The sequence below is a fragment of the Arachis ipaensis genome, chromosome B6 (assembly GCF_059453495.1).
Source record: "Arachis ipaensis isolate K30076 ecotype BB chromosome B6, ASM5945349v1, whole genome shotgun sequence".
Classification (NCBI taxonomy): Eukaryota; Viridiplantae; Streptophyta; class Magnoliopsida; order Fabales; family Fabaceae; genus Arachis; species Arachis ipaensis.
The window spans coordinates 18,673,999-18,691,434 of record NC_142441.1 but is presented as its reverse complement, the minus strand read 5'-3'; the positions used below and the strand labels follow the sequence as shown (position 1 = coordinate 18,691,434).

At 31.0% G+C, this 17,436-nt stretch overlaps 1 protein-coding gene across 1 annotated transcript; it reads right to left on the bottom strand.

Annotated features, from left to right (window-relative positions):
• Positions 1-3,708: 3,708 nt before the first annotated feature.
• On the bottom strand, positions 3,709-4,857 carry LOC107645722 (ethylene-responsive transcription factor CRF4-like). The gene has a single exon (XM_016349807.3). The coding sequence runs from the start codon at positions 4,811-4,813 to the stop codon at positions 3,944-3,946; it is 870 nt and encodes a 289-aa protein (XP_016205293.1). The 5' UTR covers positions 4,814-4,857; the 3' UTR covers positions 3,709-3,943.
• Between the last annotated feature and the right edge of the window lie 12,579 nt (positions 4,858-17,436).

The window sequence follows — 17,436 nt, the reverse complement described above, 5'->3', positions numbered from 1 at the left end:
ACCGCACAATGTGTTATAATATTATTATTTTATTATTATGTTTACAATTATACTTATAACATATTCAATTTGTTATACATTTTTATATTTTTCATGTATTATTATTATTTAATAGATGTTTTATGTTCAAAATGTGATTTATTTATTTATTTTAACTAACCTATCATTTTATTTCTATTGTTATGTTATCGTTGGTTTTTTATGATATTGTAAGACTTGCTATGTCATTGTTGATTATTTGAAATGTGATGTTGAGATTTGTTATATATATTTAATTTTTTTAATTTACAAAACCGCAAATCCAATCCAATCCAAACCGCACTGCAAATAAACATAATGTTCGGATCGGATAAATTTTTTACTCAAAATCGATTCAAACCGCACTGCGAACACCCCTAGATATTATAGATGGGTGCTGGGGTTTCAATTTCCCTCTAATGGCTAACACTCATTCATTCATTCTCTTCTAATTTTGAGATCCAAAAGTAGCTACTCTTTAGATATCTCTCCCTCCCAATTAATTTATATAATGAAATTTGATTAAATTTCTTTTTGTTTGCAAATAATGAACATGAAGATTTGGCCTTTTCTTTTTCTATTTGGTTTAATGTTGGGTAGTTTAATGAAAATTATGAGGCTTATAGATAGGTTCTGGAGTCGTAACAAAATCATTTCATAGAACCTACCTTATCATACATATAAGTATATAAATGTTGTATATATATAAAATATTTAAAATATAAATATTGTGAACTAAGACATATTATAGAGATATTAATTTAAATTTTGTAAAAGAAATCTCAACATATGCGTTAGAAACAAGAGACTAAACTGGAAAAAGAATTTGTATATTATTGAGTGTATTCAAGTTGTCTATAATAATACAATATAGAAGGGTATTTATAGGTGTTAAGAGAATCGAAATAATAAAGACGTAATATCCTATAATAAATATTCAAATATACTAAATAATGCTAATTGATCCTAATTATATTCTAACATCCCATCAAAAACTTATTTAAAACAATGAAATAAAGAGAAAAAAACTGCATAATCTGATAAAACGGGTGCAGACGGAACTGTCAGAAGAAAGCGTAGACGGAACTGCCGTAAGGAAGCGCAGATAGAACTGCCGGAAGGAAGCATAGATGGAACTACCGCTTGTCTGAAGGAAGCGCGGAACTGCCACGAGGAAACAGAGATGGAACTGCCTCAAAGAAACACAGACAAAACGCAGACGGAACTGTCGCGAAAGAAGGCAGACGGAAGTGCCACGAGAAAACGCAGACGAAACTGTCGAAAGAGAGCGAAAACTATATGATTTTTTCATGAGAATAGGTAAGCAGTGGATGACAATGGTATTTGATCATTCGACTCAGGAAAAATACAAGACAGAGAAAACAGGCTAGTCAGTGAGGTGAAAAAAGTATCAAATGAGTGACAAATGGTAAGAAAAAATTGCATAGAAAAAAAAGTGCAAAAACTACCGTAATTTTACCGCAAGGAAAACAACCTATCATCTTCAAGGAGGATATTATGACTCTGATACCATGTTAGAAACAAGAGACTAAACTGAAGAAAGGATTTGTATATTAATATTAAGTATATTCAAGTTGTCTGTAATAATACAATATAGAAAGGTATTTATAGGTATTAAGAGAATCGAAATAATAAAGACGTAATATCCTATAATAAATATTCAAATATGTTAAATAATGCTAATTGATCCTAATTATATTCTAACAATATAAATTGAATAACTTACTACTTTTTTATTTTTAATTTTATTAGTTTTAAAAAATAATTAGATATATAACAAACCTATTTTATCTATTTTTTATATAACAAAAACCATAAATAACATCCATGTTAATTCAAATACACTTCTACACTAGTCACCAAAAAAAATACACTTCTACACTTGTTCTCTTCTGATTTTAAGATTCAAAGTAGCTACCCTCTAGAAACCTCCGGTTACAGTTACCAACATACCATACCTACTTTTCCCATTCCAATTAGCTAACAAGTTTCATATAAACATTGGTTAAAAAAGTTTAAATAAGAAACAACCATATAAAATATATATGTTAAAATATAATTAAAAATAAGTTAAATAAATATATATTTATATATAAATACATAATAAATAATTTTTGGTGTGTGATTAGTATTTTTGAATAAAATTCTTTTATTCTTTTAATACATTATCAATGCTTTGAAAATTTACAAAAAAAATTATAAATTTTACTCAAGTTTCATGTTTATGATATTTTTAAAATCATATACTTAAATAAGTTTTTAAAAAATTTTGTGTCGGACAATTTTATTCCAAAAATTTTTATATTAAAATTATTAAATTTTATAAAAATAATATATATAATTCTCTACTTTAATCAGAGCGGTTATTTTTATTTGGACAAATAGATTATCAAAAATTTGATGAAAGAGCTTATATATCTTAACGTAATAAAATTTGTTTGAGGATTAAAATATTTGACGCAAAATTTCTTAGATATCAATTTGAATATATATTATATTTTTAAAGAGTTTTTAAGATATTTGTTAACAATATATTTTTACTGTTTATGTTAATTAAATAATTAATTACAGTAGCCAATAAATAATAACTCAAATAACATAGATTTTTCATACTCAATTAAAAAATTTTATGGTTTGTAAGGCTCGATGGAGAGAGAACAGAATCAAGCAGATTGAGATATTTACTTAATAATCTACAGTCATAAGTCAGTATGTTATGTTGCATGGTGCATTTAAAATTTGTATCTTGTTAACAAGTTTGTTTAGGATATTTATTAAAAAGAGAAAGTGTAAGAGTCAGGATTTTTATTAAAATTTAGTCAGTATTTAATTAGTAAAAAAAATGAATAATTTTATACTATTGAATAAAATTTTACATCATTAAAAATATTAATAATAACTAATTAGTGACTATAAATTATAAAATTTATTGACTTCTTAATATTCCTCAATTAAAAATGTACAAATTAAAAGTACTAGTAAAAGCTTATTTTTTTTTAATAAGGAATTATAATAATCAATAACCGACTCCTAGAGTGTAGAGTCCTAGCCTCCTAGGTCTATTCCTGAATACATATGGGTCCCCCAAATGATTCATTCTTAGTACACACAATCTCTGTTGGCCATGTAAACACAGCATATATATGTTGTGCATGTAAAAGTGCTATTTATACATGTATATTCTTTATGCCTAGTGCCCAATCATAAACCCACTTGACCTTATAATTGTCATTGAAAATGCCATATATTTACTATTGGAGACATAATAGAACAGAAAAAAAAAATGGTGTACAACCAAGAGGGTCTTACCTCCAAAATTATGGTGATTGGGAACTAAGATGATGCTGCATGTGTGGATGTAAGATGTCTAATGTGGCCAACCATTGAAACATGAATAGTGAGACGTGAATAGTAAAACACCCACAACTTTAATCTTAGTAGTGCATATTCCATACACTTTCATTCTCTCTGTCAATGACCAGAGAAAAAAAATATCCCAACAACCCATCAAACACTTCATTATGAGTTACAGAGAAACAAAATAATATTGTATATATATTAAGTTTCCAAATCTAATCAAATACATCTTATATCAAGCAATAGATTGAAGAAAGCCAACAAAAAAACTGCAAATTAAAGTTCATATATAGCATCAAAAAATCACTAGAATTAGCATAATAATAATACTAATAATAATTAATAACATCCTTACAAAACAAATATGAAAAAGATCAAAACTTAGGATAAATTCACACATGCTCCATCTCTAATTACATGTCCCATCACTCATCAGCTAGCCTAAAAAAACATAGAAAAAAAAGGAATAAAAGTCCAAAACACCACTCCCTCACTAATCCACTATATATTCCGGTTTCTAAACATAAAAAGCTTCCTATTGATCATCTTAATTTGGCGTGTGACTGCAAAAGTAATCATCTACATCCAAGTTACATAATTCAATAGACTGCTCAATGGTAGCATCACTGAAATTGCTGTCACTAAAAATAAAATGGGGTAGACAAGTTTCATCAAGAAATATTGGGGGAGGAGTCTCAAAATCCGATAAACAAAAATCAAGAGAAGGTGAATCTAAAAACAATGCATCCTGAAAATAAGAAGAAGGAGATTCATCTCTGAACTCGCTTTGATCCTCTCCTAAAACCTTACTTCCAGATCCATCAGACTGAAATAGAAGAACAGAAGTGGGAGAAGTAGGAGAAGGCATGTTCTTCATATTGTTGGTATCAAAAACTTGTTCATATTCTTCCTCCTTAGGAGGCTTGAGAAAATTAGTTTGAGCATGAGAACCTCGAAGGCGAATGGCTTCTCTGTCATAAACCATGGCGGCTTCTTCGGCAGTGTCGTAGGTTCCTAACCACAACCTCGTACGCTTCACAGGGTCTCGGATCTCTGCAGCCCATCTCCCCCATGGCCTTTGCCTAACCCCGCGTAGCTTCCTACCCTCTTGAGAAGAAGAAGCAGCTTTCATGGCAGCCACAACCACCTTTTTACCCTTGTTCTGTTGTTGTTGCTGTTTAGATCTTTGCACCTTGGTGGTGTTGTGAGATGGCGGATACAAAATTCTTATCTCGTTTACAATGTGTTTCACTTTGCTTCGTCCTTGATACTGTTGATATTCCTCCTCGTCACTCGAAGAATCAGTAATCTCCGGATCCATTACTGAAACACGAACAACCTTGGGTGTTGTTTCTGCATTGAGAGTATCACCAACACCGGGTTCGCGAACTTTGCATATCACAGTTTTTCTGCACATCGAGCAGAGAGTGAGAGGGAGAAAGAAGAAGAGAGAAATATCTTTGCATTGGAAAAAAATCAATGAGATTTTAATCTTTTATACTTGTATTAGTATTTGCTAATCCTTAATAACTAATTATGGCCATGATTTTATTCATTATGATTCTTTTTATTCTTTCTCCAATTGTTTATTTTCCTTTTATTTTCTATTATTCTTCTTATTTTAACATATAAAAAGACGAAGAAGTCGTAGATTCCAAGGCCAGGGTGAGTGACAAGTCACAACCATACGACTCGCCCCATTTAGGAAAAAAACCGTTTCAATTTTAATTTTTTATTATAACACATGTCTCTTTGTTCTACAAATTATTATATTTTCTTATTTTTATTTTAGTGCCTTCAAAACTCTTTAAGGTTACTTGATGTGCTCATTCTGTAATTTTGAAATTTAAAGTGAGTAAGATGGATGAATGATACGTGTTACTATTTGGTTTAAAATAAATTGATTTATTTTATACAAATGATTTAATTAAAAAATCAATTGATATAGTTATAATGTTAAATTTGTTATCGTATTTTATTTTAAAAATAAATTGATTAATTTAAATTAAAAAATTGTAATTAATTGTTTATTATATAATTTTTTTAACTAAAATTTAAATTAATAATTTATAAAATTGTATGTATTCGTATTATTGTACTTATATAATTAATTATATTTATTTGATTTATAAAAAATCGTAGTTAATTTTTAACTAACAAATAAATATACTTATATTATTTTTAAATTAAAATTTTTTAAATAAATGTACTCTTATTATTTTAATTTTTTTAATTTAAATAAACATATTTGTATTATTTTAAATAAAATTTAAAATTAATATAAGTAGATTTATTTAAAATTTTAAATTTTAATATTTTAAATAAATCTACTCTTATTATTTTAAAATTTTTTAAATTTAAATAAACGTACTCATATTATTTTAAATAAGTATATTCTTTTAATTTAAAAATAATATGAATGTATTTAAATAAAAAAATTAACCGTTATATTTTTTTAAATCAAATAAATATAATTATTCATATGAGTACAAGAATACGAATACATATAATTTTATAAATTATTAATTTAAATTATATCTATTCAAATTTTAAATTAATTAAAAAATAAAAATGTACTAATACCATTCAAATTGTATTAAAACATAAACAAGTTTACTGAGTCCATAAACAAAATTTACGTAAATAAATAAGTTTAGTCAATATGATAGATAAATTTTGTGCAAACTTTATGAAAACATAATAAAAAAATTAAATTCTAAAAAATAACATGATTTTTTTTAGAATTAAATTTTTTTATATTTTATAATAGAAAAAAAACCTAATTAACATTGAGCTGGACTAATATATTAAATAATTTTATTTTTTAATTATTTTTAATTATAATTTTAGTTAAAAAATTATATAATAAATAATTAACTATAATTTCTTAATTTAAATTAGTCAATTATTTTTAAAATAAAATACGGTGAAAAATCTAAAATCATAGCTATATCAATTGGTTTTTTAATTAAATTATTTATATAAAATAAATCGATTTTTTTTAAACCAAATGATAATACGTGTCATCCATCCAAAAACAACTTCATATGAAATCGACTGCAGATGAGTTTCTGCCTTAAATATCCAAACATAAGGGTCCGTTTGGGAAACTTTAGAAGTAGCTTTTTTTAGTAGTAGTATTAATGTCTGGTGCAATTTTCAAAATCAAATTGCAACTTTCTAAGAAGCTATTTTGGAGCTTATAGAGAAGTTAAAAAAATGACTTCTCTCATAATACTTCTACATTTCATTACATTTCTATAAAATAAGCACTTTTAGAGTTAAAAATTCAAACACAAAATAACTTATTTATAAGTTACTTTTAATAGAGCCATTTATTGTTTAAGTTATTTTATCAAAAAGAGTTTAATTAAGTTAGTTATCCAAATTGGACTAAGTTTTTTAAATAGTTAAATATTTTTGGAAACGGAACATGAAAACCAACTGGTGATAAACATGTAAAACCTATATGTATTTTCACTTATAAAAGAAAAAACACATTCATGGCATGTATTTTGGTTGAGTAATGTGTCATTCAATTTTACCAACAAAAAGTCTTCTCCTTGATATTTGAATTTGCGTACTCATTTAAATGCATGGAAGCTGCAAATTATAGAATTTTTTTTTTAAATATTAGATTAGAAGGATATTATCCCCAAAATGATCCATTATGTGGGGTTGTACTAAATTATAGGAGTGCTATAATTTTAATTTTTAAAAAATTTGTTAAAATAACAAAACAGCGACCCCTTTTTGTATTTTCATAATTTAAAAAAATAAAAACCAAAATGCCATTTTCTATTTTAATAATTAAAATTAAAAAATAAAATAACAATGCCGTTTAGTATTGTTAAATTTTTAAAAAAATATTTCTAAATGAAAACAATTTCTTTAAACAAAACGTTGATGTCGTTTTGTGTTTTTCGAAAAGCAAAAAAAAATCTATAACAAAATAAAACTCACGTGAAGTGAGATAATACAGTATAACACACATAACACATCTTTCATCGATATTAAAAAAAATTAACACTTTTTTTTCTCTCTCAAAATATTACTCCAAAAAAATGTTATATTTCAAAATAAATGTGCATTTATTAAGATTGAATGAACATTAATTATGCATGTTGATTTGTTTGAGAGTAATTTTGTGTAGAAGAATAATTTAAACCCGTAATTCATTCTTCTAATTATTTTTTAATATTTAAAAATAAAAGATTTAAATATGTGTGTTATTTTTTAAAAAACATACAAAATATAAAATTCAATTTTTTTTATTTAGAAGTTGAGAGAATAATCACGAGGATTAGTTAGAACTCCTAATTTTTTTTATCTATTTATATCATTTAAAGCATGACTAAGATTTATTTAATTATTATTCTTGTTTGTTTTTCTGTTATACTTATTTCGAAATAACTAGACTAGAAAACTAGTTTTTCGTTTTCTTTTTCTTGGTAATGAACTAATGATTATATATGACTGTTGACTAGAGTATGAACAAAATTAGAGTAATTAGGATTTTGTATAACAAAATTAAATATAAATTGTTTTCTCTATTTTTTTTAGAGAATACATAACGAGAATTTTTTGTAAAATGGAAAAAAAGTCTGGGAATACAATCTCTCCTACAAGGAAGATATTTTGAAAGTCAAAACTTGGCTATCAAGTAAAAGTTTTAATATAGTACAATAAAGCTTGGCCACCAAGGCACTTTGAAATTAAAAATGGAATGACCTTTTCATGCTATTATGATGATTCACTAGTCGTATCAACTATCAAGCATACCTTGTAGGAAATATGAATTTCGATGTATGTATTATAGGAAATTTTGAATCTATAATATCTTCTATTATTCATTAATGCAATATTTTAGAGTAGAGAAATATTATTTGTACATCAAAATTAGCCACTAAAATTAGTCATTAATGTATTTGTATATAAATATATATGTGGTTTAATTTATTTTCAATATGTATTTATATTTTAACATATATTTTATACTAGTGACTAATTTTAATGATTGATTTTGGTGTACATGTAACATAACCCTTTAGAGTTTGAATGAAATAAAAATAGCGCTTAGATAGATGCATTCTTGATTTTAGGATTTTTTTTAAAATCTAGTTTTGAGGCGAGTGAATTTTATAAAGTTTTTTGGAGAACAGTGTGTTTTTTCTTAAAAACAAGCACTTTAATTTATCTTTGACAAAAAAAAAACTTATATATTTGCGTTTTAGTTTTTAGGCTCAGTTTGAATAAATAGTTTAATTAATTTTTTTTAAAAAATAGTTTAAATATTAAATAGTTATATTAAAAATAATTTATAAATAAATTTATTTTGTGTTTGAGTTTTTAGTTCTAAAAGTGTTTATTTTATAGAAATATGATAAAAAAATAATAGTATTATGAGAAAAATTATTTTTTTAACTTTTTTATAAGCTCTGAAATAGTTTCTTAGAAAGCTGCAATTTGATTTTGAAAATTGTACCAAACGTTAATACTACTACTTTTCATAAGTCAAAAGTTTAAAAAAAATTATTTTTAATGCTTTCCAAACTAGCCCTTAATACTTTGACTTAATTTGATAAAATTTTTTAAAGTGATATTTGTTTTTTTAAACGGTATAAATTTTTTATTTTGTATTTTAATAAATAAAAAGTTCCCGTATAGTTTTTAAAAGATAAAAATATTTTTAAAAGTACCTAAAATAAAATTTTGTAAAGTTAGCATGTACTTAATATAACTTCATACATTAATTAATTTACATATTTAACTCTTATATTTATGTCTAGAGTGATGTTACGCGTATAAATATTTTTATAGTCAAGTCCAATGAAATTGATACAAATCCAAAAAAAATAGTGTGCATACGTTATCATTTTTTTTTTCTCCGTGCTTTCTCAGCATATAATTTTTTATTAGAAAGAACAAAAATTTATTGATGTAGTACATAAATTCTTTCACATAGCACAAAAAATCTTGCACATAACAAAAATTTTATTGGAATAGCATAGAAATTTTTAAATTGAAATTTTATCGCGACAATTAATGAATGTTAAATAAGGCAAGTTCTGCCTGTTTTTTTTTTTGTTTCTCTATAAATATCGTTTTTAAACATAGCACATAAATTTTTGGTTGTGAATATATTTTATTAGTTGGATGCGTTAATTATGGTTCTTACAAAATTTCACCAAAATTTTTGTGTGGTATGTATTTTGTTGGTTACGTGTTAATGTTTTGGACATAATTCTTAAAAAAATTTTCTGTTACACACCAAATTTTATTGTACGTATCAAAATTTTTATACTGTGCGTATTTTTTTGGTTAGGTGTCAATATTCTAGCATTGCCTATCATCCCCAAAGCAACGGCCAAACCAAAGTCACCAACCGCTCACTTGAACAATACCTTTGTGCCTTGTCTCACTCTCAGCCACACCAATGGGCATCATTCCTACTTTGGACAGAGTTTTGCTACAATAGCTCATATCACTCTACTATCCAAATGATTTCACACAAAGTCTTACACGAATTTCCCATAAACCTTCCCCTGGGGTACACATCGGGAGCCTCCCTTGTGCTGGAAGTCGATTCTTTTCTACGAATTTGAGAGATTCCGAATGATGAGCTCGGTTTTTATCTGCATCAGGCACGCACAACAATAAAAATCAAGCAGACAAGCATAGGAGGGATAAAGAATACAAGAAAGGAGATTGGGTGTTGCTCAAAATGAAGCCTTACCAGCAGGTTTTACTTTTTCAAAGGGAGCACCCCGAAGCTTGGAAGGAGATACTTCAGGTCCTATCACATATAGAGCAGGGTGGGTAAAGCAGTGTATCGGCTCGAGCTTCTAGTGGATAACGCTATTCACCCCGTTTTTCATGTCTCGATGCTGAAGGAGTTCCATGGTGAGTAGCCAACGGATGTGCCTATTCTCGCGGCAATGCCAACATCGTCTCAGTCGGCACTGACAGCAATCCTGGCACGACGCACAGTAATACGGGATGGGGGAAGAGTTGCGCAAGTGTTGGTAGATTAGGAGAGATTACCTCAGGACAAAACTATTTTGATTGATTGGGAGGAGTTACTAAATATATTCCTTAAACTCAACCTTGAGGACAAGGTTGTTGTCAATGAGGGAATAATTGATGCAACTGATCAACCCGATCCGGAACTAAGTTATCAAGACCAACTAATACCAGAAGCAACTGAAGAACCAAGCCTAACTAGTAGGAGGACGACGAAAGCCCCATTTTAGGTGAGGAACTACTATATGAAAAAATAGCAAGGTTCTAAAAACCGGACCGATAATTGAACCGCTCTAGTTACTGATTTACTGGTTTACTAGTCTAACTGGTTCAACCGTAGTTTAACTAACAAAACCGTTTCATAATAAATAATTTTAAAATTATAAATAAACACCCTAAAAAATACAAACATCAAAATATTATTCAAACTTTAATGGCATTATCTATATCATTTGATGACTAAGATTAAATTATTATTGCATAATGACATGATACTCATAATTTATATGGAAAAATAAGATAGTAAATCAAAAGCAAAATTTTTTAACATATCACTATTTAAAAACTCGTGTATTCACCTTAAACTAAGACAAATAAATTAATATGAGAATTAAGACAGTTATAATGCAATATAATTTGTGAAGCTACACACTCTTAAGACCCAAATAAAAGGGTGCTTGTAGTATGAGTGAACAAATCTTTCAATACTTTCAATGAGCGGAGGAGAGAGCGGGGGAGAGAGTTCGAGGGAGAAACATAGTGAGGAAGCTGGCAATGCCAGTGGCAAAGATAAGGGGAAGAGTGCGGGGAGATTTGTATCTGGGGACAAGGAGGAAATTAATTTGGGAGAGACGGTTAAACCTTTAAAGGTGTCCTTTAGAGATAAAGTGGTGGGCGCTAAGACGACTAAGGCTTTCACATGGGTAGAATCTCTTTCTGGAGATAGCATGGCTGCAGTGACTGAAAAGTAGAGAGACTCCACACCACCACGTGTAACTTTTTCGGAAAAAAGCTAGATCTTCTTTGATTGAACCATATATGGATGCAGTGGTTATTAAGGTGTTAGGAAAGTATTTCAGTTACACAGCATTTCTCCACAGGCTGAAGGTCGTATGGCACCTCAAAGGTGATTTTGAATTGTTAGATGTTGGGTTTGAATATTTCATGGTTAAGTATGATCTCTTCGAAGATAGGGAGAGAGTTCTCTTAGGTGGTCCTTGGCTGATTGCGAGGTTTTAGGTAGCTGTAAAACCTTGGTCCTATGATTTCAGACCTTGTGAGGCCTCTTTTGGATCCACCATGGTCTGGTTTTGCATCTCTGGACTTCCCATAAGGTACTACCAAGAGGAGGCAATGATGCGCATAGCAGTGACAGTAGGGAAGCCAAAAAAGTTGACTTAGCTACAAAATCGATATAGAGAGGCAATTTTGCACGTGCATGTGTCCAGATCGACCTCGGTATAGCGGTGATAAAGAAAATAATTGTTGATGACTATGAATATAAGGTAGAATACAAGAGTCTCCATCTTATTTGTGGGACATGTTCATGCTATGGTCATGTAGCAAGGGAGTGCAAGAGTGCTTCTTCTTACATTGATGAGGGTGTGGAAGGAAAGGAGTCGCCGGAAGCCGAAAAATTGCCAGAGATGAGGAATGTAGTAGTTGATAAAAAATGGCAAGTTTTTTAATTCGGAAATAATAATGGTAAGGAGCAAAAGAATAGGGAAGGTCCGGATTCTTTGGAGACAATTTCTCATGCAAATCACGTTAATTTGGCAACAAGTGATGAAGAGGAGGGGTGGGCTAAGGTGATTAAAAAAAGGAAAGGCTAAAGTGGGTTTAAAAAAGGGTGGAGCTTTATATGGGCCATCTTCCAGCAAGGCCCACAAAGCTAAGAAAGGAGTTATCTTGAAGGGCTTAGTGAATTTGGGCCAAAACAAACAACAACATACACCCAAAGATGATATTGCTAAGAAAGGCAAACTTGAAGAATCTTCTGCACTAAAAATCACAGAACAAAACCTGAAGAAGGGCGCAACTCCTCGAATGTATACTTCTCTCTTCGAAACTGGTAGAAAAAGATCAAGATCGGCGTCCCTCCAAGCATCCCCAGTGGACAATGACTGAGTTCATGAGGGGCCTAAGAATGGCGAGAAGCAAACTGAGGTGGAACAAAGAGATGGCCAGATTGGGGCGAAGGCTGAGAATTAGAACCCCTATTCTTTATTTTTCTTTGATGTTACTGTTTATGGATAGTCTTAATATAATAGTTTGGAATATTAGAGGTGCCTCTAACAAATTGGCACGGGTTCATTGCAAGGAGCTGGTGAGAAAATATCATCCTACCTTTTTCATTATTGTGGAAACTCATTTACCTTTTCAAAGTCTTAAAGTATTTTGGGAGAGGCTGGAATTTTATTCTATTGGTGTAGTGGAGGCTATAGGTCATAAAAGAGGTATTTGGTTTCTCTTTTATTCCAAATATTCCTTGTAGGCATATTAGTAATTTTGATCAATGTCTCACTTTTGAATTTTGCCATGGCAATATGAATTGGAGATGCAATGCGGTGTATGATAGTCCCCATTTTAATAGTAGAGTCTTATTATGGGAATATCTTTTATCTTTGGGTTCTTCTTTTGATGGTCTGTGGCTTGTGCTTAGGGATTTTAATGAAATTCTGAGAGAAGATGAGGTCAGAGGAGGCTCCTTTTCTGTTCAAAGGGCTGAGATCTTTGCCTTTGTCCTAGAAGACTGTGGCTTACTTGACCTTCGTATGATTGGTAGGAGCTTCACCTGGTATAGAAGAATCCAAAATTATAGAGACATAGCAAAGAAGTTGGACAAAACTCTTATTAATAGTTCTTGGCTTTCATTCTTTCCAGAAGCTTATGCAAAAATTCTCAGTAGACTTTATTCAGACCACTGCCCAATCTTAGTGAGATGTGAAGGTGCTCCTCAACTCAAAGGTGCTCGTCCCTTTAGGTTCCAAGCTGCTTGGGCTACTCACCCAACATATAGACAGGTTGTGCAGCAAAATTGGAGGCGTGGGTCTTGGTGTGTAGCTGAAAATCTTCACAAGGTGCAATAAGGTTCTTTGGATTTTAATTCCAAAATTTTTGGTAATATTTTTATGAAAAAAAGAAAGCTAAAGAAGCAAATTGAATCCATCTAGAAGAGGCTTGACTTGGTTGATTCCATTTCTCTTAGAAACAAAGAAAAAGAGCTTATAGATGAGTATAATTGCATTCTTTTACAAGAAGAAATTTTTGGTTTCAAAAGTTCCAAGAACAGTGGGTGCGTTTTGGATACAGGAATACAAAATTTTTTCACCTCCAATCTCTGAATCGTAGGAAACATAATAAGATTAATGGGTTATTTTTAAACGTTGGTACTTGATCTATGGATCAAGATGCTCTTCAATAGAGGAAGTGGATTTGGATTGTCTTGGAGATATTTGCTTACCCTCTTTAAGTGATGAAGCTTGTCAGAATCTCACTGCACCAGTAACGCTAGCTGAGGTAAAAAAAGCTATTTTTGTTATGAATTCCTTCAAGGCTCCAGGCCTGGATGGCTTTCAAGCTTTTTTCTTTAAAGAGTATCAGGAGATTCTTGGTTTGGATATCTAGAGGCTTGTTCACAATGCTTTCACAAGTGGTTACATTGACCTTCATTTATGGAAACTCTCATAGTGCTTATTCCCAAAGTGGAGGTGCCTAATTACATGAAAGATTTCAGGCCGATTAGTCTGTATAATATGGTGTATAAGATTATCACCAAGGTTTTGGTGAACCGGCTCTGACCTTTTTTGACAAATATCATTGGACCTCTTCAAGGCGGTTTTATCCAAGGCAGGAGCGCACCAGAGAACATTATCATTGCTAAGGAGATTCTCCCTTTCATGAAGAAAACAAAATCACGCAAAGGAACGTTGGCCTTTAAAATTAATTTAGAGAAGGCTTATGATAGGGTTGACTAGAGGTTTCTTGAACATTCCCTTAGGGGTTTTGGTTTCCCCACTGCTACTATCAAACTTATCATGTCCTGTGTCTAAGCTTTTTCTCTTTCAATTCTTTGGAATGGCAGCAGGTTACATAAGTTTGTCCCTAACTGGGGTCTTCAGCAAGGAGATCCTATGTCCCCTTATTTGTTTGTTATTTATATGGAACGTTTAGCTTGCTATATTGCTAATCAGGTTGATATGGGTATATGGGATTCTGTGGCTATTTCTAAAGGGGGACCTAGGGTCTCCCATCTTATGTTTGTTGATGATCTGCTACTTTTCTACAAAGTCAGAAAATCCCAAGTCCAAGTTGTTATGAATTCTCTCAACTTATTTTGCAAAGCTTCCGGGATGAGAATGAACTTAGATAAATCAAAAGCTCTTTGTTCCAAGAATGTTTCTAATCAAAGGAAAGAGATGTTCACCGGAGTTTCTGCTATTAGATTCACCCAGGATCTTGGAAAGTATCTCGGCGTCAATCTTAATCACTCCAGGGTGTCCAGAGCTTCCTTTAATAGTGTCGTGGATAAAATAAGGAGTTGGCTTGCTAATTGGAAGGGGCATCTCTTGAATAGGGCCGGACAGCTCTGTTTGATTAATTCAGTAATGGCCTCTTTACCAGTTTACCAAATGCAGGTTTCGTTCTTTCCTATCAATGTCACTAATAAGATATCTTTGCTAATGAGCTGATTTCTTTGGAAGGGCCATGTTGAAAGAAGGTATATGAGTCTTGTTAATTGGAGGACAGTGGTCACCCCAAAGAAGTTTGGCGGGCTTGGGATTAGAGACCCTGCTTATGCCAATATAGCACTGTTAGGCAAGCTTGTCTGGCAGTTTTTTAAGTGTCCAAAGAAACTTTGGGTTCAAATGCTTGCTATGAAATACAAGAGCAGAGGCTTGTCCTCCTATAAGAATGCTTCTTATGTTTGGACAAGTATTGTGAAGGCTTATCAAGTTTTGAAAAGGGTTTTTCTTGGTGTATTGGTTCTCTAAATGGTTCCTTTTGGTTTGATTCTTGGAGAAGAGAAAGTGCTGTTGCAAATAAGTTACCATATGTCCACATCGTAAATACTGACCTTGCTATTGGTGATCTTTAGAGAGATAGTTGTTGGAATTTCAATGAAATTTACATTACTATACCTGATGTTTTGTCTCTAAATATTAATTCTTACAATCTTGATGTGGAATCTGGGAACATAGCAGGTTGGAGATGGGATGCATCAAATTAAAAAATTTACTCTTCTAGTAGTGGTTACTTATGGCTTTGCAAGCACAAATATGGATGGGAGAAGACTGAAGAGTGGCTCTGGCTTTGGAGAACCCAGGTACCTGAGAAATTTAAATTTTTTGTTTGGCTTTGCCTCCATAATGCTCTTCCAACTATTGTTTTTAGACATCACCGTGGGCTTTCTTCTTCTGATTTATGCCCACATTACTCTCTAGCTCCAGAAACCATCCTTCATTGTTTGTGTGATTGTCCAAAAGCTAGTGCAGTTTGGCAAACTTTACAGTTTAATGATGTTCACTGTCCATCCTTTAAACAGTGGGTATTTGAATGAAAAATGTCAATGCTACTCTTTTCTTTTCTGGTCTTTGGTGGATTTGGAGAGACAGGAATAATGATGTTTTCAATCCTATGAATTCTTGGCCTTTTAATAAAGTGCTATCATTAATCTCAGCATCTGATAAGGAATTAAAGTCTTTGTTCACTAAGCTTAACGGTGTCCATTTATCTTTTTCGAGCTCATCTTGGTCTCTTCCTCCTTGGGGGGATGTTTAAGATTAACAGTGATGCTAGTATCCATGGCGATTGTGTTGGTTTTGGCTGTACTATTAGAAACTTGGATGGTGCCTGGCAAGGTGGTTGTATTGGGGTTCTGCCGCTAGGAACAGTTCTTCGTTGTGAACTTTTTGCTATTTGGAGGGAATTACTTTTGCCTTGGGAGGCAGGGTACAGGCAGGTTTCTTATGAGACAGACTGTTTGGAAGTTTTTCTCCTAGTCCAAGACCGTTTTACTAACATCCAAAGTGCTGATCATGATTTGGTTTCTAAAATTCATGATATTTTGATTTGGAATTGGAGAGCTGATGTCAAGGTAATTCAGAGATCAGCCAACCACGTTGCGAATGCTATAGCAAAGTTTGCAGTAGTGAACATTATCCCTCAAACTGAGTTGTTGGAGTCTTGGGATGAGCTTCGTGTCTTACTTACAAGGGACTTAGCTATTGGTTTTTAGGAGACCTTCCTCTCCCTTTTATTTCTTTTGTTTTCTTTTCTTTCTTGTCTAGTCACAAAAAAAAAGGATGCTTATAGAACATAATTTATATTTCCTAGCACTAGTATAAATATCCTAAAATATAGCAGCATGGCAGAACAACCATCCTATATAAAAATCACAACACAAAGTAGTAGCATAGCAGAACAATCATCCTAATCAATAATCAATTAATCATTCAATTTAAACACAACTAAGTCACAAAACACAAAACAACAACACATCACTATATATAAAAATCACAAAATACAAAACAACAACACAGCAAAACTGTCACGACCCAAAATGAGTCATGACCGGCGCTCAGAAAAATAATCCTATAGCAAGCCTAACATAGTCAAATATAAGTTCAATAAGCAAGTACAAATATTTTACAAGTTCTAAAATAAATAGTTATATATTTTTTTTTTCAAAAATAAAATAATTACAAATTGTTGGATCCTGCCTGTGACATATGGAGCATATACTTCTAGGAATTCGACAAAGAATAGGTACTCATTGTAGACCGTTACTCTTGAATAGAAAGTCTCACACAGTCAAATATTTGTTCCTGAAAAATATTTTTAGAAAAACGGGGTGAGTTTTGCAACTCAGTGACCAGACAATACATTTATAATCGACATGAGACTAAACAAACTTTATCATCAAAGTAATTTTAATTAGAAAATAATAGTTGATTATAATAAGCGAATCAATAAGGGAGTTCTCATACAGAAATCAAATCAAAAGTCCACACTTGG